This window comes from Tachysurus vachellii, chromosome 24 (assembly GCF_030014155.1).
Source record: "Tachysurus vachellii isolate PV-2020 chromosome 24, HZAU_Pvac_v1, whole genome shotgun sequence".
Taxonomy (NCBI): Eukaryota; Metazoa; Chordata; class Actinopteri; order Siluriformes; family Bagridae; genus Tachysurus; species Tachysurus vachellii.
Window position 1 is genome coordinate 5,920,403 of NC_083483.1, and position 17,553 is coordinate 5,937,955.

Below are 17,553 nucleotides of genomic sequence, written 5' to 3' on the forward strand. Positions count from 1 at the left end.
TCCATATGACCCAGAACTTGTGCTTCTACATACAGGATAAGGTTCAACAGATTTTTGAAATCTGATCACGTGTCAATGACGTGATGAGTTCATGTTTTCTATGAACTTATGTAGAAGCTCCAGTTCAACACGTTTCCCTTCCCTCTTCCATACTGACTCGGTTGGAACCGTTTACAAATGTGTTATTACCAAAAGAAACAAGAGGTAGTTCTGAGTAGTCGTCGTCCAACGAAGGAGATCTTTAAATTCTTTATGATTACATTACAAATGTCCCAAAAGTCTCTACACAAAAGTCTCTACACAAAACTATGCACAACCGTATAGTGCGTCTACGCTGTAGCGTGACGGCTTACTTTTACTGGAACTAAGGGGTCCAAACCCGTCCCGGTACGATAACGTGATCCTTCGCACAAAGTGAGCTCTACGATAACTTGAGTTGCCAAGCTGATAAAGGTAGAAGAACTTGATGGACCTCCACAGAGCTCTGACTCAACCCCACTGAACCTTTGGGATAAACCAGAACACTGACTGCACCCCAGGCCTCATCGCCGAACATCACCGTCTTATCTATCGTGGCTCAACATACGACAATCCCAACACGCAAATTTTAAAACTTAGAGGAAAGCCTTCACAGATTTGCAGCGATTATAACGTACAGTGTACTCTATATACAGTTTGTTACTTCAGAAATCAGTCGAACGCAGAATCGGTCTCTGAACGCTGACCGCCAACTAATCTTTTGGCCACGTAGTCTGAAATTACCTCGTGACAACGATTTTAGTTCAGATGGAAACGATCTTCAACTCACGATGATTAAAAAGATCTTAAATATTTGTCGAATTTCGGAGACACCAATATCTAGAACGTGTTGTTAGACAGCTATTTGTACGTCATATCTTCAGCGATCAATCAAACAATACAAAATGGAGATTTATGTAACTAGCCGTCACTTTGTGTTCATTCGAGCACTTGACCTTGTTCGTTTTCTTGAGAAATCCTTAACTTAACATTAACGTTCCAGCAGTTTAATTACTGATGAATTATTCTGAGCTTGTACATTGCCATTTAAAGAAAGTAAAAATTAGATATCTAGAGTTGATGGAATACAACAGAACCTGTTTAGCGTAGTCATGTGGTGTTTTGGATATACGTCTGGAAAGGTTTGAGAGTTAGCACCACCGTGGTCAGTAAAAATTCACACTCATTACACTTACCCCTGACTGGCATAAGGTCACGTATATACCAGACACTCACATGCTTCAAAGAAGCGTGATCTTATCACTTGGTTTTGACTAAACCAATTGCTGAGCTGCAGTCTGGATAAATCTTGCTTTTCCTGCCACACTGTTCACTTTAATTCTGCACTGATTTGTTAAAAGTTTACAGAAGAGCAACTAGTGTGTAAGTGTTAAATCAGAACTGCATGAGCTGACTGTTTCACAGCTGCTTCAGATCTCTGGCACTTTTCTTTGTTTTACCATCAACCACTTCTCCTTCTGGCCAATGACTGTGTTTCTCCAACGAATGATTGTGTAATGCAGTATAGGGATGGGGGAGTCTGGTATATACTACACAATACAAGTGTATATATATACACACGATATACACACGATATACCACACACACACACACACACACATATACATATATATACACACACACACACGCACACATACACACTAAAGCACTGCTGAGACACATCCAACAATCAGGATCCAGATTCAAGCCCCAGCTGTGGTATGTGCCGTCTAGATGCATCCCTGAATCCCTGCAGTTGCTCATGTGTACGAGGATGGAAGGAATCCAGCATGCTTTAAATCTTAACATTCTCCTATTAAGTATCTTGTACATCTAGGTGACAAGAAGTTTTTTTTAAAAAAAAAAAATAAAAAAGTGTGGCTCTGAGGTCAGAAATGGTGTCCTGGTTTTACACATTCTGAGATTTATGTAAGTAAAATGAATTAAATAAACAGAAAAACACTTCGTAAGCAGATGGTGATGTCTGAAGCCATATCTGGAGCAACAATACTCAAATTAAACATAGTTTAATCGAAGTCAGTCTGCATTTACAAAAAATACAGCCTCATATTCTACAAACTGTGAGGAGCCAGAGATATTGGTCAGAATAAGTTTAGTAGTGAATTAGAAGGAGGGAAAAAAAAAAGCTAGCACACATATCCACACAACACACATACACGCATACATACTAATGTGCTTTGTTGAGTCTTAAAAAAAAAAAAAAAAAAGCATACATTTTGTCACTCTTTCAGTGTGTGAAACCTAGAGAACATCATAAAACCCAATCCTGCAGTATTTATCAGTTAGTGAAGCTTTTGGAAGTAAAATGCTTGTTTTTTTTTATTTTTTTTAATCAACATTTCCATTGCCTGAGTGAAAATTCTCAAAAACCCTGATGTTACCACAGGCTGCTGCCTTTCAGAACCTCAACACACTCCTCATTCTCTAGCGACCTCTGACATGTCGGCAGTCAGAACAGCTTAAAAAAAAAAAACAATGAACTAAACTATGAGCGCATGTGAAAGATGTCCAAAGAGAAGACTGACCACAAAAAGCAAAAAAAAAAACAAAAAAAACAACAAAATAAAATGAAAAGTAAGAGGAAAACAAAGTGCTTTTTGTGGAAATCATCAGCTGATCATTCTTCTAGTGTGATCCTCCTAACGTCACACAACGTAACCCCACCGCTGTACAGTACAATAAGGCCCCATGCCAACCCTGGTCACTCTACTGGTGGGCATATTCAGGGTCCTCAAAGGGTGGGTTACAGGCTGTCCTTGGGCACGCAGCCCAGGTAAAGGGCAGATAGATCTCAGATCAGTGGCTGTGCCTGTGCCCCCAGACTGGATCTCAGGCAACATAATGATACTGGTTAGGGCTCTCCTTGTCTCTCTCCATGTAGTCTCGGTCAATCAGGGACTCAATGCGCTTCTTCAGGTCACCTGGCTGTGAGAAAAAGTGGGGTGTGAGTAACACAGTAAGAAAGTTCATTTATGTGTCACAATGATAACTTGATTTCATGCTCATCAACTGGAAACCTGTACTTGATACTTTGCCTTACAATTTCATAAGGACAAATGTAATAAATTATATAATTCATCACAAGGTCATTTCTATGAATAACCAGAGAACCGGAATAATATTGCTGGATTGAGCAGTTTCTAAAAAAAAAAAAAAAACCTGCATGCTTGAGTTTTGCCAAAATAAAGCAGATACACAGAAATTTAAAACCATTGAGTTAGTGCTCATTATAATCTCAGCCTTCTTGGATGACAGGAGTGGAACCCGATGTGGTCGTCTGCTGTTGTAGCCTATTTACATTAAGGTCTGATGTGTCGTACTTGCTGAGATGCCTTTTTGCTCACCACAGTTGTAAAGAGTGATCACTTTAGTAACTATAGCCTTCCAGGAGCTCGATCAAATGACCACTGGCACTGAGAAATATGCCACAGTTAAAAGTCAAACACTAATTGAAGCTCTTGACCTGTATCTATCTGATAGTATGCACTGTGCTGCTGCCACATGATTGGCTGATTAGATAACTGCATGGTGATAAGCAGGAGTTCTGATGGCGAGTGCATGTGCAATACTGTTATGCTCTTGGAGGCAACGACTTCAATATACAGTGGATTTGGAAAGTATTCAGACCTCTTTTTTTACAGAGTGTCAGTGAATTTAAAGAGGGTAATATTCACATCATGCCCATCAATTACAAAATAAGACCCATGGTTTTATCTTTGCTAATTTATAAAAGAACCATACATTTCTCATTTATATTACCATAAATATGATATTATAATATTTAATGTGATAATAATGATATCACATATAATCATATTTATATGTAATATCATATTTATATCACCGGTTTCTTCATAAACTCAGTCAGATTAAATGGGGAGTCTGAACTGCCATCGTCAGGTCCCTTCAGAGATGTACTATGGGTTTAAAGTCTGGGCTCAGTGACGTATAGATACTTGTCCTGAAGTCAGTCTGGCATTGCTTGAGGTACATTCTTTGGATTTTTGCTGTGTTGAAAGGAAAAGCTTCACACCAGTGTGAGGTTGTGTGCAATCTGGAGCAGGTTTTTCTTCAAGGATCTCTTCATATTTGCCTGCATTCATCCTTCCCTTCATTCTCATCAGTCTCCCTGTCCCTGAGTAGCACCCCGTATCAAGATGCTCCCAACACCATGCTTCATCAAAATAATGAACAGTTGTTAAGCAGCACCTGGTTTTCAACAGATCAGGGAATCATTTTCCCCTCATGATGTCAGAGTCCTTTAAGTGGACTCGACCATAAAAACCTGATTGAAGGAGCATTTCTGAAATGGATGGTCTTCCGGCAGGATCTCACCTCCTTGGGCAGGACCAGTGAAGCACTATTAAAATGGCCATTGAGTTCTTAAGCACCGAGACTCTTCTAGCCCAGTTTCTGTGCTCCAGGAAGAGTCCTTCCATTTCACAACGATAGAGTCGAATGTAGGAGCATTCAAAGATTCAGAAATGCATTTATACCCAAGATCTATGGCTCATCTAGGAATTTACGGCTTGTTCTTTTCTCTGATATGCACCTTTCTAAATCATCTCCAATCAACTACCACAGGTAGACTTGAGCTCTAGGAGATATCTCAAAATAATCAAAGTAGACACGGTGCACCTGAATTTGGGAGTACTTTAGCCAAGGGTCTGAATATCTATGAATTAAATAAACTTGAACGCCACACTGTCCTCCTTGTAAACGTGTGAAAAGAGCTGTACCTTCACAGGGAATTTGAGCTGGTTGTAGAGTTCTGACACCAGCAGGTTGTGGCTCAGGGTCTTCCTCATCTTCATGATCCTCACCACTGCAGCATCTATCTGGTACTGCCTGTCCTGGAAGACCCGCTCTGTGGTGCTCACCTGCTCCTCTACCTGAGGTAAAGTAAATACAAGGCAAAAAGAGACTAAGCATCAAAGCACGTGAGACATTACAAATGTACAATAAAACTCCACATGTAAGGGATAATCTAATGTTAAGTGTTACTAATTGAAATGATTATGAAATGTTGCACACGGCAACATAAAAAGCAAAGTATTTTTGCCTGAACGAAACAAAGCCAAGTGAATAATGCGAATGCTCTCATCGTCTATCCAACGAAGGAAATATATTCAAGCTCGAATGTCAGGACAGAATCGTAAACAAAGTTTACAAGGTCGGGAATATTATTAAATGATCCTATTTATCAACATCCAGAGTTAATCAGTAACTGTACTGATAAATTGACCAGCAACAGAAAACCGTGGTTAAAAACAGCAGCAGACACACCACCCATCCCTCTGCTGAATGTAAATGTTGGTTATATGAGGACATTTTCATTTTACAATCTTACAACGCAAACTAAGATAAAGCCGCTGTTTAAACGCAGACCCACAATGACAATGTTGGATGAGTTGGAGGGACCAAAGGACAGGTGGAAACAATTTGTACTGATAGTGAGTAAGTATAGAAAAGTCCTACCGTCTCCTTCATCTGAATCTGGTTGATTTTGATGCGGAACAGTTTGTGTCTGAAGTCGTTATTAAAGTTGAAGCGGTCGCCGTCCTCCACTTCTTTCCCTCTGGGATTTTTATTTAATACGCGAGCTTTCCCACATGCCAGGGACTGCAGCGTGCGTCCGAGCTCACTCTTCTCTGAGGGAACAACAAACAATTCACATATACATATATACACATACATATATATACATACATATACATATATATACATACATATACATATATATATATACACACACACACATATATATATATATATATATATATATATATATATATATATATATATATATATATATATATATATATATATACACACACATACATACATATATATATATATATATATACATATATATATACATATATATATATATATATATATATATATATATATATATATATATATATATATATATATATATATACACACACACACACACACACGTATACATTATATATACACACACACATGTATACATATTATATATATATATATATATATATATATATATATATATACACACACACATATATATATATATATATATATATATATATATAAATAAAATAGACATATATACACACACACACACACACAACACTTTTGACCATGATTGACTTGGTTGTTTTTTCAGTTTTTTCGTGATTTTTGTTCATTGTGTCAGTGACACACAATGCGATCACAAGCCACATCATTCTACAATAATGACACATGACTCAGTTCCAAATGCCAAATGCTGCAAAACACAAGACCAAGAAACTGCTGAGGAGATTACACCAAAATGTCAGCAATTTAGTTCTATCTACACAGAGGACATTATTTTCAATATTATTATTACTACATTTTTTAAGACTTCTGTGGTTGAAAATCAGTATTTTTGTGGCTAAGTATTCCTTTAATTTCACACAAATTATTTGGAAGTGTAAATGCTAAAAACTAAACGGATATGTGAATCTTTTGACTGGTAGCACAATCGGTGATGCTACGGATTTATAAGACAGTCGAAAATAAGAAATCCACAAACTGGAAAAAGGTTATTAAAGATAATTCCTTTATTATGCTAAACAACAGGACACACCCTATTACCCTGGCACACACTTGTTTCCACTGACCTCATAACATCTTCAGTTTAACTGTAACCGGAGCTTTGTGGTCTTATGACTATGAAGACTTTTACGGGGTATTTTAGTACACAGCAAATACGAGTGCACACTAGAAACAAAGCCCTTTAATAAGTGACACATGACAATCTTTAGGTGGGTGGTTTGTTATTAATAAAAGGTAAATATGCATACATTATTAGGTTAATATAACCAGGAGAGAAAATATCTTAAAGACACCATAATGTTATTTTCAATCATTACAAATAAATCTTTATACGTACGTTTATCGTAGGAAAATTCATTCATTCATTCATTCATCTTCTACCGCTTATCCGAACTACCTCGGGTCACGGGGAGCCTGTGCCTATCTCAGGTGTCATTGGGCATCAAGGCAGGATACACACTGGACGGAGTGCCAACACATCGCAGGGCACACACACACTCTCATTTGCTCACACAATCACACACTACGGACAATTTTCCAGAGATGCCAATCAACCTACCATGCATGTCTTTGGACCGGGGGAGGAAACCGGAGTACCCGGAGGAAACCCCCGAGGCACGGGGAGAACATGCAAACTCCACACACACAAGGCAGAGATGGGAATCGAACCCCGACCCTGGAGGTGTGAGGCGAACGTGCTAACCACTAAGCCACCGTGCCCCCTCGTAGGAAAATAAAAATACAATAATCAAACAATGTTTGCTTTTAATGTTGTTGTTGTTTTTTTACCTATTCCTGTAGCTGTTTGGATCTCCTCTAGGGTAAAATCCTCCCCTTCATTAAACATGAGCAGAACAAGTGTCTGGAATAAAGAAACCTGCAGCTCCTTTTTTCCCTGCAGAGGAAGAAAGTCAGATCAACGTGGTGAACAAACCTACATCCCAGATTGAGCTCTGAAACACAGAACCTGTGTGGTTTGTTAAAAGTGTGCCATGGTTAAGTTCCAGACTGACCTCTTTAAACTCGGCTTTAAGCACCGCATGGCCGAGCGTGGGCTGCCACTGAAGCTTTCGCCCACTGTGCTTTCCGAGATAGAACGTTTTGAACACCTCCTGTAGCTTTACCATCTAAAAGAACACACACACACACACACACACACACACACACACACACACACACACAGTCCTCTACCAAATCTAAAACTGTCTGCAGCAGAAATGTGAAACAAATCATTTTTGCATGTTTCTTTTGTTAGCCTAACCCCGATTGTGCGGACGGGTATAGTATGCCACACATGATTACTGATCTTTTTCCTATTCACACACAAGCACATACGAACCTCTGAGGGCAGATGGACATCCATGGGGGTGTAGGTGGGCCAGTAGCCCATGGTGAGGACGTTGACCGTCAGATCGATGTTGCTGGGTTCACTCTGATTCTGCATGTACTGAGGATGGCAAGACATGGAAACTATGAGCTCATCAACCACAGCCACATGTTTTATCAGAGTTTATCTCAACAACAACAAGGTTAAAAGCTTGATGCCACAGATGTAACATTTGATGACTTCTCTGAAAGTCCTGAATCAGCTCATTACACTATAAGACCCATTTTATTTATGCATTTCATATAGGTGTTATAAATCATAGAAAACAAAAGTGTGTTTGGAAAATCAGAAATGTGACCTCTTGGGTTATTTGTTCTCTAGAACTAATGTTGAACAGAATAGAACAGAAGCAAAGCCTTTGTTTGTCACATATACATTACAGCACAGTGATAAACCTTTGGAGGTTGGGGTCAGAGCACAGGGTAAGTCATAATACAGCAGTAAGGGTAAAGGGCCTTGCTCAAGGGCCCAACAGTGGCACCTTGGCAGTGCTGGGGCTTGAACCCTGATCCCCCGGATCAACAACCCAGAGCTTTAACTGCTTGAGCCACCACTGCCCTAAGATTAATGACTTAAAGGTAGGGTCTCCAAAGTTTGAGAAATGCTTCAGAAAACTGCGTTGGGCTGACAAACTAAACAAAAATCAAAACAAACATGTAGCCAATGAGCAGAAAAGGGGTGTGTCTTGTCAATATGGGTGGAGAGAGTGTTCAGTGCGCATGTGTGACATTAGCAGAAAGCGGTTTTAACATTGACATGGAGGATAAAAACAAAGAAAGAAAGTGAAGAAAGACTTACGATAAGGTAAGAAGTAGGACGTGTTAATATAGGATCAGCTTTCCAGCGCTGGAGAGAACTGAAGGAGCAGGAAGTTGGCGCATATTCACAGATTGTAGTTTCCCGAGTCAATAACTCCTGAGCTAAACGCTGTTACTACACAAATAACACCTCTTTTCTATCGTAGTAATGTAGAGACGCAGCTACAACCATGTTTTGTGTAGTAACAGCGTTTAGCTCAGGAGTTATTGACTCAGGAAACTCCAATCTGTGAATATGTGACCAACTTTACTTAAGACGCCGAGACGCTTTTTTCCTTCTCGATAGGTGAGTAACGTTGGTTTTGTTTTGTTACACAGAACTAATATATGCCTTTGTCCTTTACATGATTATGCTTGTGTGTCATTCTTGCTTGTTTGTTTATCTGCAATCGTATTGTTCTTCCCTTCAGCTATGATAAAGACACGTTTCTTTCCATTAGTTGCCTGGGTTACGCATGTATGTGTGGGCGGAGCTATCGATACAGGGGTGGGACCCATTTGGGTTAGGGGCGTGTTTGTTTTGGTGATTTCAAATATCGACATTGGCTTTCAAACATCGGAGACCCTGCTTTTAAGTCTAATCAAGTCAGGATTTTTTTTTTTTCAAAAATTAATGAGAAAAAAAAAAAAGATGCCACATTTCAAGGTGCTGAGATAAAGATACCTTAACATTGAGATACCTGTTTGAACTGGATCATGATGTCTTTGGAGAGTTCCATATCTTTGAACATGCCCTCGAGCTTGCTGGTGAAAGCTGCACCACACTCTACAAAAGATCATAACCATAAATGACATGTCACATCTGAGGTCCATTAACTCAGTTATATTCACACCTTATTACTCTTAGTGTTTCTGTGGAACATCTCCATCTGAACTGTAATTCAAACATGTTCTTATAAGCTCTGGTCTTTCGTTATATACTGAAAAATACAACTGCCCGAGATTTCTACAAAGAGATTATAAGACAAATGACTAAAAAGACCTACAGACCCCTTTGGCCTGCAAATACCTTTAGACCCATTAAATAATCCAGGAGCCATAAATATACATAATTAACGCATGTGAAAGTTCCTGCTTCCCAGATAGTAGAGTTCAGTGCCATTCTCTTGGCATGAACGTGACATAAATCTTTAAAATCATAAATAGGTGGTTTAAAGCTACAATGCAAAGTTGACACACCGAAATGTCTATATTACCCATCAAATATGATTGAGTTAACTGATCAAATATCTCACTGCAATATCATGCAGTTTGTTTATTAAACAGAAATTATTCTAGGTGAACGGCGCAGTCTGTATGAAAATCTCCATATAAGCCGCTGAAACAAAGCCACCAGACACTCAGAGAAGGCTGGGCACCAATTAGTGTCTGTTAGGAGTTTGTATACTTTCTGCTTTAATGGGATGAAAGTTTGACACTCGTTAGACAATCACCTTCAAAAACACCAATTGAAGCCCGGTCTAGATGCATGGACATTGAGCATGTGCGTTTTTCTCTGCTTATCTCAATATACATGCTTCCCTTAAGAAACATCGTTAGAAGGCGGAGGATTAGTTTACATTGTTGTGATGACGATACTCGGTCATATATCTCATCAAAACCAGATGAGATATCTAAATTGTCTAAATGTAAGGGTGTTAAAGAGATAAGATTGCATGACTTGTAATTTTCTGTTGTTAAATTCTAATGAAACAGAAATACTACTTATCGGTCCAAAAACCAGCACACAGAAGCTCTCACACTTCAACTTCCATTTAGAGGGATGTACTGTTACTACTAGCTCAACAGTGAAAGACCTGAGTGTTATATTAGACAGCGACTTGTCTTTAAATTCAGATGGCCCGTATTACAAAAACAGCCTTCTTCTACATTCTACCTAAGAAATGTTGCCAAGCTAAGAGACATCCTATCTGTATCTGATGCTGAGAAGCTAGTTCATGACCTCTAGACTGGACTATTGTAACGCATTACTAGGTGCAGGTTGTCCTGCATCTTCAATAAATAGGCTACCGTTAGTCCAAAATGCAGCCACCAAAGTTCTCACCAGGACAAGAAAATATGATCATATAACCCCAATGTTATCATCTTTACACTGTTAAGTGTAATCACTCTACCTGTTAAGTTCAGAATTGATTATAAACTGCTCTAAATTCTCTAAGATAGCTCCCATGTATCCAACTAGTCTTCTAACACGCTACGGTTAATCTCAGGACTTCTGGTAGTTCACAGAATATCAATATCTACTAAATGGTGGTAGAGCGTTTTCGTATTCAGATCCCAAACTGGAATAATCTTCCTGTTATTGTTCGGGGCTCAGACACACTTTCCCAGTTTAAATCTAGATTAAAAACTCATCTCCTTAGTCAGGCGTACACATAATACATCCCATAACCTTGTGCTATAGTACATGCACATTATCATCTTGTGCTTGCTAATATTATGAACAGCAGCTACGCTAATTCCTCTCCACGGCTTCTCTCGTCCTACCCATCCTGGGGCATCCAGAAATTGTACCAGCTCTGATTGTCCTCCAGGTCATGAAGGTTTAGGAGCTTTACTGAGATGAGGCCGACCATGTGAGGATCCTGAGACATCTAGAGATTTACCAGCTCCAGTTGAACTGTGCATCGTGAAGTATCCTGACATACGAAAGAGAAGATGCCATCTCCGTGTGGTCTTTGAGGACAACACCTTCCTCATCAATACACAATTATCAGACTGTATATTTATAATCACACCCTCCAGTGTCACCCATATGAGGATGAGGTTCCCCTTTGTGTCTGGTTCCTCTCAAGGTTTCTTCCTTTACCATCTAAGGGAGTTTTTCCTCCTCACCACAGTCACCTGAGTCACCTCAGACTTGCTCATTGGGGATAAATACAAACACATTTAAATATATCTAATATTAATCTTGAATTTTTATATTATATTAACTTTTTTTTTTATGTTTATGTTCTTTAAAGCTGCTTTGACACGATGTCGATTGTTAAAAGCGCTATACGAATAAATTTGAATTTTTCAACCTAATCTTAACATTTATTGGACTTTATTGGCCTGGATTGATTCTTAACCTCATAGGAATATCCTTATCCATAAAGAGTAAGAATGAATGCAACAGTATAAATCTATCACTCACGTTACACGTGATAAAAAGTTGTTCCCCACCTTTTAAATTTTAATAACCACCGGCTGCCAATGGTGCTTATGCATATTTTTGTAAATTTAAACTCAAATAATCATGATTCATCATTTGAGGTCATCCAACTGGTTTGAGTCGGTTATAAAGCAAATATCAGGAACAGATAATATCTTTATATCTAGACGTGAGCAGCCGTCTGATGTGCAGCCTTTTGGCATGTATTGTTTTATGTTTAGTAAACACGCGACAGCTTAAGGGGTCGTTGCACACAGTGAGCAAGCACTGCGAACACAGTGAGTTCTGGTGTTAAACCACAGCTGCTTAGAGACTTCCTGTTCAAACCATCATGTGATAGTGTGCTTGAGTTCAGTGTTGGGAAATCGCCCGGCGTACTTTCCGTCCTTGGCTACAATTCGGGAAAGGGCATTTCCTCTTCGCTTTCCTTTTAAAAACAAATGAGTTTCACCAAGCTGACTATGCAAAAGCAGATACAATATAAAGGGACAATCTCACCATGTTTGAGTTTGGACAGCATGGATTTCTCAGCATCCACAGAGGCGCTTTTGCCCACCAGTAAGCGCTTCGCTAGGTCTTTTTTGTAGAATGCTTCAAACACATCTTTACCTGTAGAGAAAACATAAGCGAAAGTGTATATTTTGGAAAGATCGATATATGCCAGGGAATAAGATTTATATGAAATCGTGAGATCAAGCTGAGCGGTTTATGCTCTACACCGACAATGGCGCTATTACCGTGGATAAAGCGGAAGATAATCATGATCTTGTCGAGGATTCTCTCCAGCTCCTCTTCTGTGGCCTCTTTGTTACCAGCGCGTAGTTTGGAGTCGACGTATTTGGCTGCAGGAAAGAAATCACAAATTCACAAAAATCCAAATTGCACAATTATCCTCAGCATACATGGTCTCATGGTGGTCATGTTATTTTGTATAGTCTGGGTGTATTGAACTGTCCTGTATATTTATTGTATGTGCCTTACTACGTCTTACGTCGTTGCACCGTTTGCACCAATGTCCAAGCATTCAGTCAGACCGAACACGACTTATGACTTCATAACCATATGAAACTTATCTATGAACATAAGTGTGATGTTTCACACTAACAGCTCCTGCAAACGTGTGACAGTAAGAACATTCGCACGCCACCAAGATAAGCTCTCGATGCATTCGAAATGTAGAAAAATATTTAGCTTGGCTACTCAGTGACGTGACATACGGCGACCCATACTCAGAATTTGTTCTCTGCATTTAACCCATCCGAAGTGCACACACACAGCAGCGAACACACACACACAGCAGCGAACACACACACACAGCAGTGAACACTGTGGGGGGTTCGGTGCCTTGCTCAAGGGCACCTCAGTCGTGGTATTCCCAGCCCGAGACTCAAACCCACAACCTTAGGGTTAGGAGTCAAACACTCTAACCATTAGGCCACGACTTCTCCTAGAAGTACAACTGATGGATTCTTCTCTGTACCCAGATGCTTCAAGCTAAGATCTAGCGAGTCTGGTTACACGGCAAAAAGACCAAATGAAGCGCTGGATCTTCACAGATATTCTGCAGCTGATATCTGATCGGCGTTATGGCCAATTCACCACAGCACGTAGATTTCCATAAACTCAGTGTAGGAGGACATCATTCATAGCTAGTGAGGTTGTAGACTTTTTTTAGGCAGACTCACTGTTTTTACCGTAGTATTTATTAGAGCAGCACTTGACACAACATGTAGGAAGAAAGCGTAGAGAAGTTTAAACAAACATCATTTTGATATAGTTTGAAAGATTTTTCATGTTTTTTGAAAGTGTACTGGAAACATTTGATGGGGTTTTTCTGACTTCCACATACAAACACACACAAGACAAGATTTCAGTCACACACAATGGTTCTCTGTGGTTTTCTGTATAATCATCTACGTCTTCGGGGTAAATCCGAGCTACGCTGACGTCTCAGAGTTACTTGTACAAGTCGAATCACTTGTTTAACTTGGTTCTAAGCTCATAGAGTCTACAGACTGAAAAGAGTTGTTAACAATACTAGAGGTTCAAATAGAGGAAAAAAAAAAAAGATTTAACAGCTAAGTCTCTCGGTGCTGTTGACTATGAGAGAGTGATGTGAGAAAACCATTTCTCATTCTCACATTTTAGGGGGTTTCATGCAGATTAGCATGTTCCTGTCCTAAATTCAAATATCCTTTGCTTCAAAACCAAAAGTGTTAAGGGGTGGAGTCAGACCGCCTTAAGCTCCTCCTACCTAGGTGGAGTCTGTATTCATAGCTACTTATTTATTTATTATTTTTAATGTCTTTCTATCAACTATATTTTGAAATAAACCATTTTTCCAAAATACCTGTAAGCAGCTTCATTAGTGACATGTTGCATTTATAAAATACTAAAGTTATCCAGGGTGTATCGATTGATTTCCTGAGCTTTATTCCTCACGGATAATTTAAGAAATTGATATAATTTAGATTCATCATATGCTCACTGCAATTCTTACCAATAAGCTCTGCTGGTTTGTTGGGTCTCTTGTTAATGAAGCTCTCGAAGGCTTCCTTCATGGCATTGATGAAGCCCTCGTTCCTCTGGAAGCAGCCGTGCGCCACGTTGTCCATTTTATCCTTAAAGTCCAGCAGTTCCTGCACCATGTCCTTGTCTTTTTCCGGAGAGCCGACGATCTCGCCCCCAAAGCTCTGCAGGAGAAACAGGAAACTGACTGGACGGGGACAAACATGTGCAAGAACCAAATGTGGGAGTGAAACTGAATAAAACAAAAATAGGAGAGGCCCAATATGATTTCTCCCAAACAAACAATAACGTAAGAGATGTGACTTGTGTGTACCTTGATGTACTCTCTCCAGAACTGGAGTAATACTGACAGGCCTCCCTTCACTTTGCTGAATAGTTGGTACAGCAGAGTCAGCTCAGTCACACGGTTCTCATCCAACAGCGTGTTGAGACCTGAAAGAGTGACCGAGGAGAAGAATCTCATACACATCTCGCTCAGGGTGTCTTACTAGCTTAATAGCTGCTTACTCTGCTTAATAACAGACATCGTCGTACGCAGTGCATAACTGTATGATATCCTAGACGCACCTTTCTGTAAAATGGCAGTCATGTGTTCACCCAAAAGCTGCTTCTCTACTGCGGAGATCAAGGGCTTCCTGTGTGAAAAGAAATAAGAAGCTTTTAAAATATAAAATTTTTCCATTATCTATATATATATATATATATATATATATATATATATATATATATATATATATATATATATATACATACATATACATATCTATATGTGTATATATATATATATATATATATATATATATATATATATATATATATATATATATATATATATATATTATATATTGCAAAATGTGAAGTGTCTGTGAAAGATCTGTCAAGTTAAGCTAATTTTTAAAAAAAAAATTTTATTATTATTTCAACTGTATGACTTGAAACGCGTTTATTATTTTGTTATGTAGCATTACTGTATGTTTTGCACCTCCTAACTATTCCTAGAGATCCAGATTTGTGTAAGAATCAAACGCTAACGGGGTTCGCATCATCTTAGCACGAATGTCGGCTCTTTTTCGAGATGTTTTTGGGAACCTCTGACTGATATAACACTTAAGTGTGGTGACCTGAAAATAAGGGGTTTGGGGTTTTGTAGCTTATTTAATACTTTTGAATGTCAGGAAGTCAGACGTTCTAAGATCCGGTGACTGTGGAAAGGTTTAACATGGCTGTGTGTGAAATCAATGAGAGATATTTTGGCTCTGATGTGCCCTCTAGTAGGTTTCCGGTCCTCCAAACATACGGTATGTACACGATGCGTGCGAGTGTGTGAACAACGAAAGGCAGGACGTACTGAGTGCTCTGATCAAGGTAACTGATGACACGATCGATCTCCTCCTCTAGTCGTCGTGCTACGTGGTGCAGGTATTCAGGAACCTGAACGAAACCCATACACAGAAAAGCACTTGGTACACCAGGGTACAGAAAGGTGTTTCATACTGTAAACACACACACACACACACAAAACAGGAACCATCTATGGATCCCTTCCTACTTACATCTCTTTCTAACATCAGCCTCTGACCCTCGGCTGCATACAAGCGATCCGTCTCGATCAGAAACCTGTTTTCGAAAGACTCCTTATACACCTATGAAACGATACAATGCAAAAGATATAAAGTCAAGAAAGTATGAAGTAAGTAAATAAGTAGCTCTGACACCAGAGGATTAACTGCAATGACTGACAGGATTGCCTTGACAGTTAGGTTATATTATGTTAGAAACCTGTTCTCTCCATCATTATGCAATTTAATCATAACTATTGTCACCTGCAGGTCTGACAGCATGCCTAATAAGCTGCGCAGGAGACTTCGATCCACTGTCTCTCCGTTCCTCTCTCGTTCGATCTGCTCCAAAATTCCTTCTACCGTACGACTCTGGACTGCGCTGTCGCCCACGATGTGTGTGCGAAACAGCTCCAGCCCCGTGTCCCTGCAGCATCACAGCAAAACAACGAACAGCCTTAAATGACAGCGTTTCAGACCGGCAAGACATGCGACAAGGAGTGTTTGTTTGGTTCTCTCACCATATGGAGGGAAGGAGGGAGTTCTGGAGGACGTACGTGCGATCCAGAAAGAGGAAAATGCTACGGATCATGATCTGGAGGAAGAAAAAAATACGACAAACAAATTTGAATGTGTTTTTGAAATAGCGTTGATGATCATCTGCCACAGTGCAAGGACAGTCCGGGTCTAAAAGGAAGTAATTTAACTCTTTAATCTCTTCATTTATATTATTTATATATATATGATTAAAATAAATTCAAGACAAAATTTAGGAAGATTACTTCGTAAAGTCATGAGCCTGAACAAGCTCACATTCACAGTTCACGCTAACATATGTATGATGAGCTTGGCTGTAATTTAATGCTCAATTTACGTGTATTTTAATTCAATAATAAATTTTTTAAATATTCTATCGAGTTGTTTACTTCCCCGATGACGTAGTTTGACAGAACGACGTCATACCGAGCCCTTTAGAAAAGTCCTACGGTGACGTTTAGCTACAGTGTTGAAGTGGACTGAGACTCTTTAAGATTGTGGCTAAATTTCTTAGCTTATTAACTTCCAGACAAATTCAGCTAACATGGAAGTGTGTTTTTTCTTACTGTTTGTCTGCAATGGTCTTGCCAGCATCTGTTCATCCTCTTCAGAAAAGACAGACTGTCCAGAGAGTCTGTAAGAGTGGGTTAAGGTCTTTACCGTTATAAATACACTGCCACTTCAGATGGGTAAGATATTCTGTGCTTTAATGGAAGTTTACCGGTTTGAGATCACATTGCATGGAAAAGTGCACTGTTGACGGACAAGAGTTTCCATAAGTCAACGATTTCACCTGAGCCTTCTGTTCACCCAGGTTAAATAGTGCACACAGATTTACCATTTTTCACATTCATTGCTCAGATATTTAATAAAGCACTAAGCTGGATATGTCATGTGTAGCCCGTGTACACTGGTTGAATTGACTTTTTGCTCTTTATCAGCATTTCACTGCGATTCTAAAGT

General features: G+C 39.3%; 1 protein-coding gene across 1 annotated transcript in view; it reads right to left on the reverse strand.

Moving 5' to 3' along the window:
* Positions 1-2,029: 2,029 nt before the first annotated feature.
* Positions 2,030-17,553, reverse strand: part of cul4a (cullin 4A) — a 22,718-nt gene continuing 7,194 nt past the window's right edge. The window contains exons 4-20 of the mRNA XM_060860062.1: positions 17,157-17,225; positions 16,575-16,648; positions 16,318-16,480; positions 16,048-16,137; positions 15,843-15,925; positions 15,062-15,129; positions 14,808-14,926; positions 14,466-14,658; positions 12,703-12,807; positions 12,464-12,574; positions 9,492-9,577; positions 7,946-8,053; positions 7,620-7,733; positions 7,396-7,501; positions 5,518-5,690; positions 4,779-4,931; positions 2,030-2,964 (exon numbers count right to left, since the gene is read on the reverse strand). Of these exons, the coding sequence (XP_060716045.1) occupies positions 2,869-2,964; positions 4,779-4,931; positions 5,518-5,690; positions 7,396-7,501; positions 7,620-7,733; positions 7,946-8,053; positions 9,492-9,577; positions 12,464-12,574; positions 12,703-12,807; positions 14,466-14,658; positions 14,808-14,926; positions 15,062-15,129; positions 15,843-15,925; positions 16,048-16,137; positions 16,318-16,480; positions 16,575-16,648; positions 17,157-17,225 (1,911 nt within the window). The 3' untranslated portion in view covers positions 2,030-2,868. The remainder of the gene's footprint in view (positions 2,965-4,778; positions 4,932-5,517; positions 5,691-7,395; positions 7,502-7,619; positions 7,734-7,945; positions 8,054-9,491; positions 9,578-12,463; positions 12,575-12,702; positions 12,808-14,465; positions 14,659-14,807; positions 14,927-15,061; positions 15,130-15,842; positions 15,926-16,047; positions 16,138-16,317; positions 16,481-16,574; positions 16,649-17,156; positions 17,226-17,553) is intronic.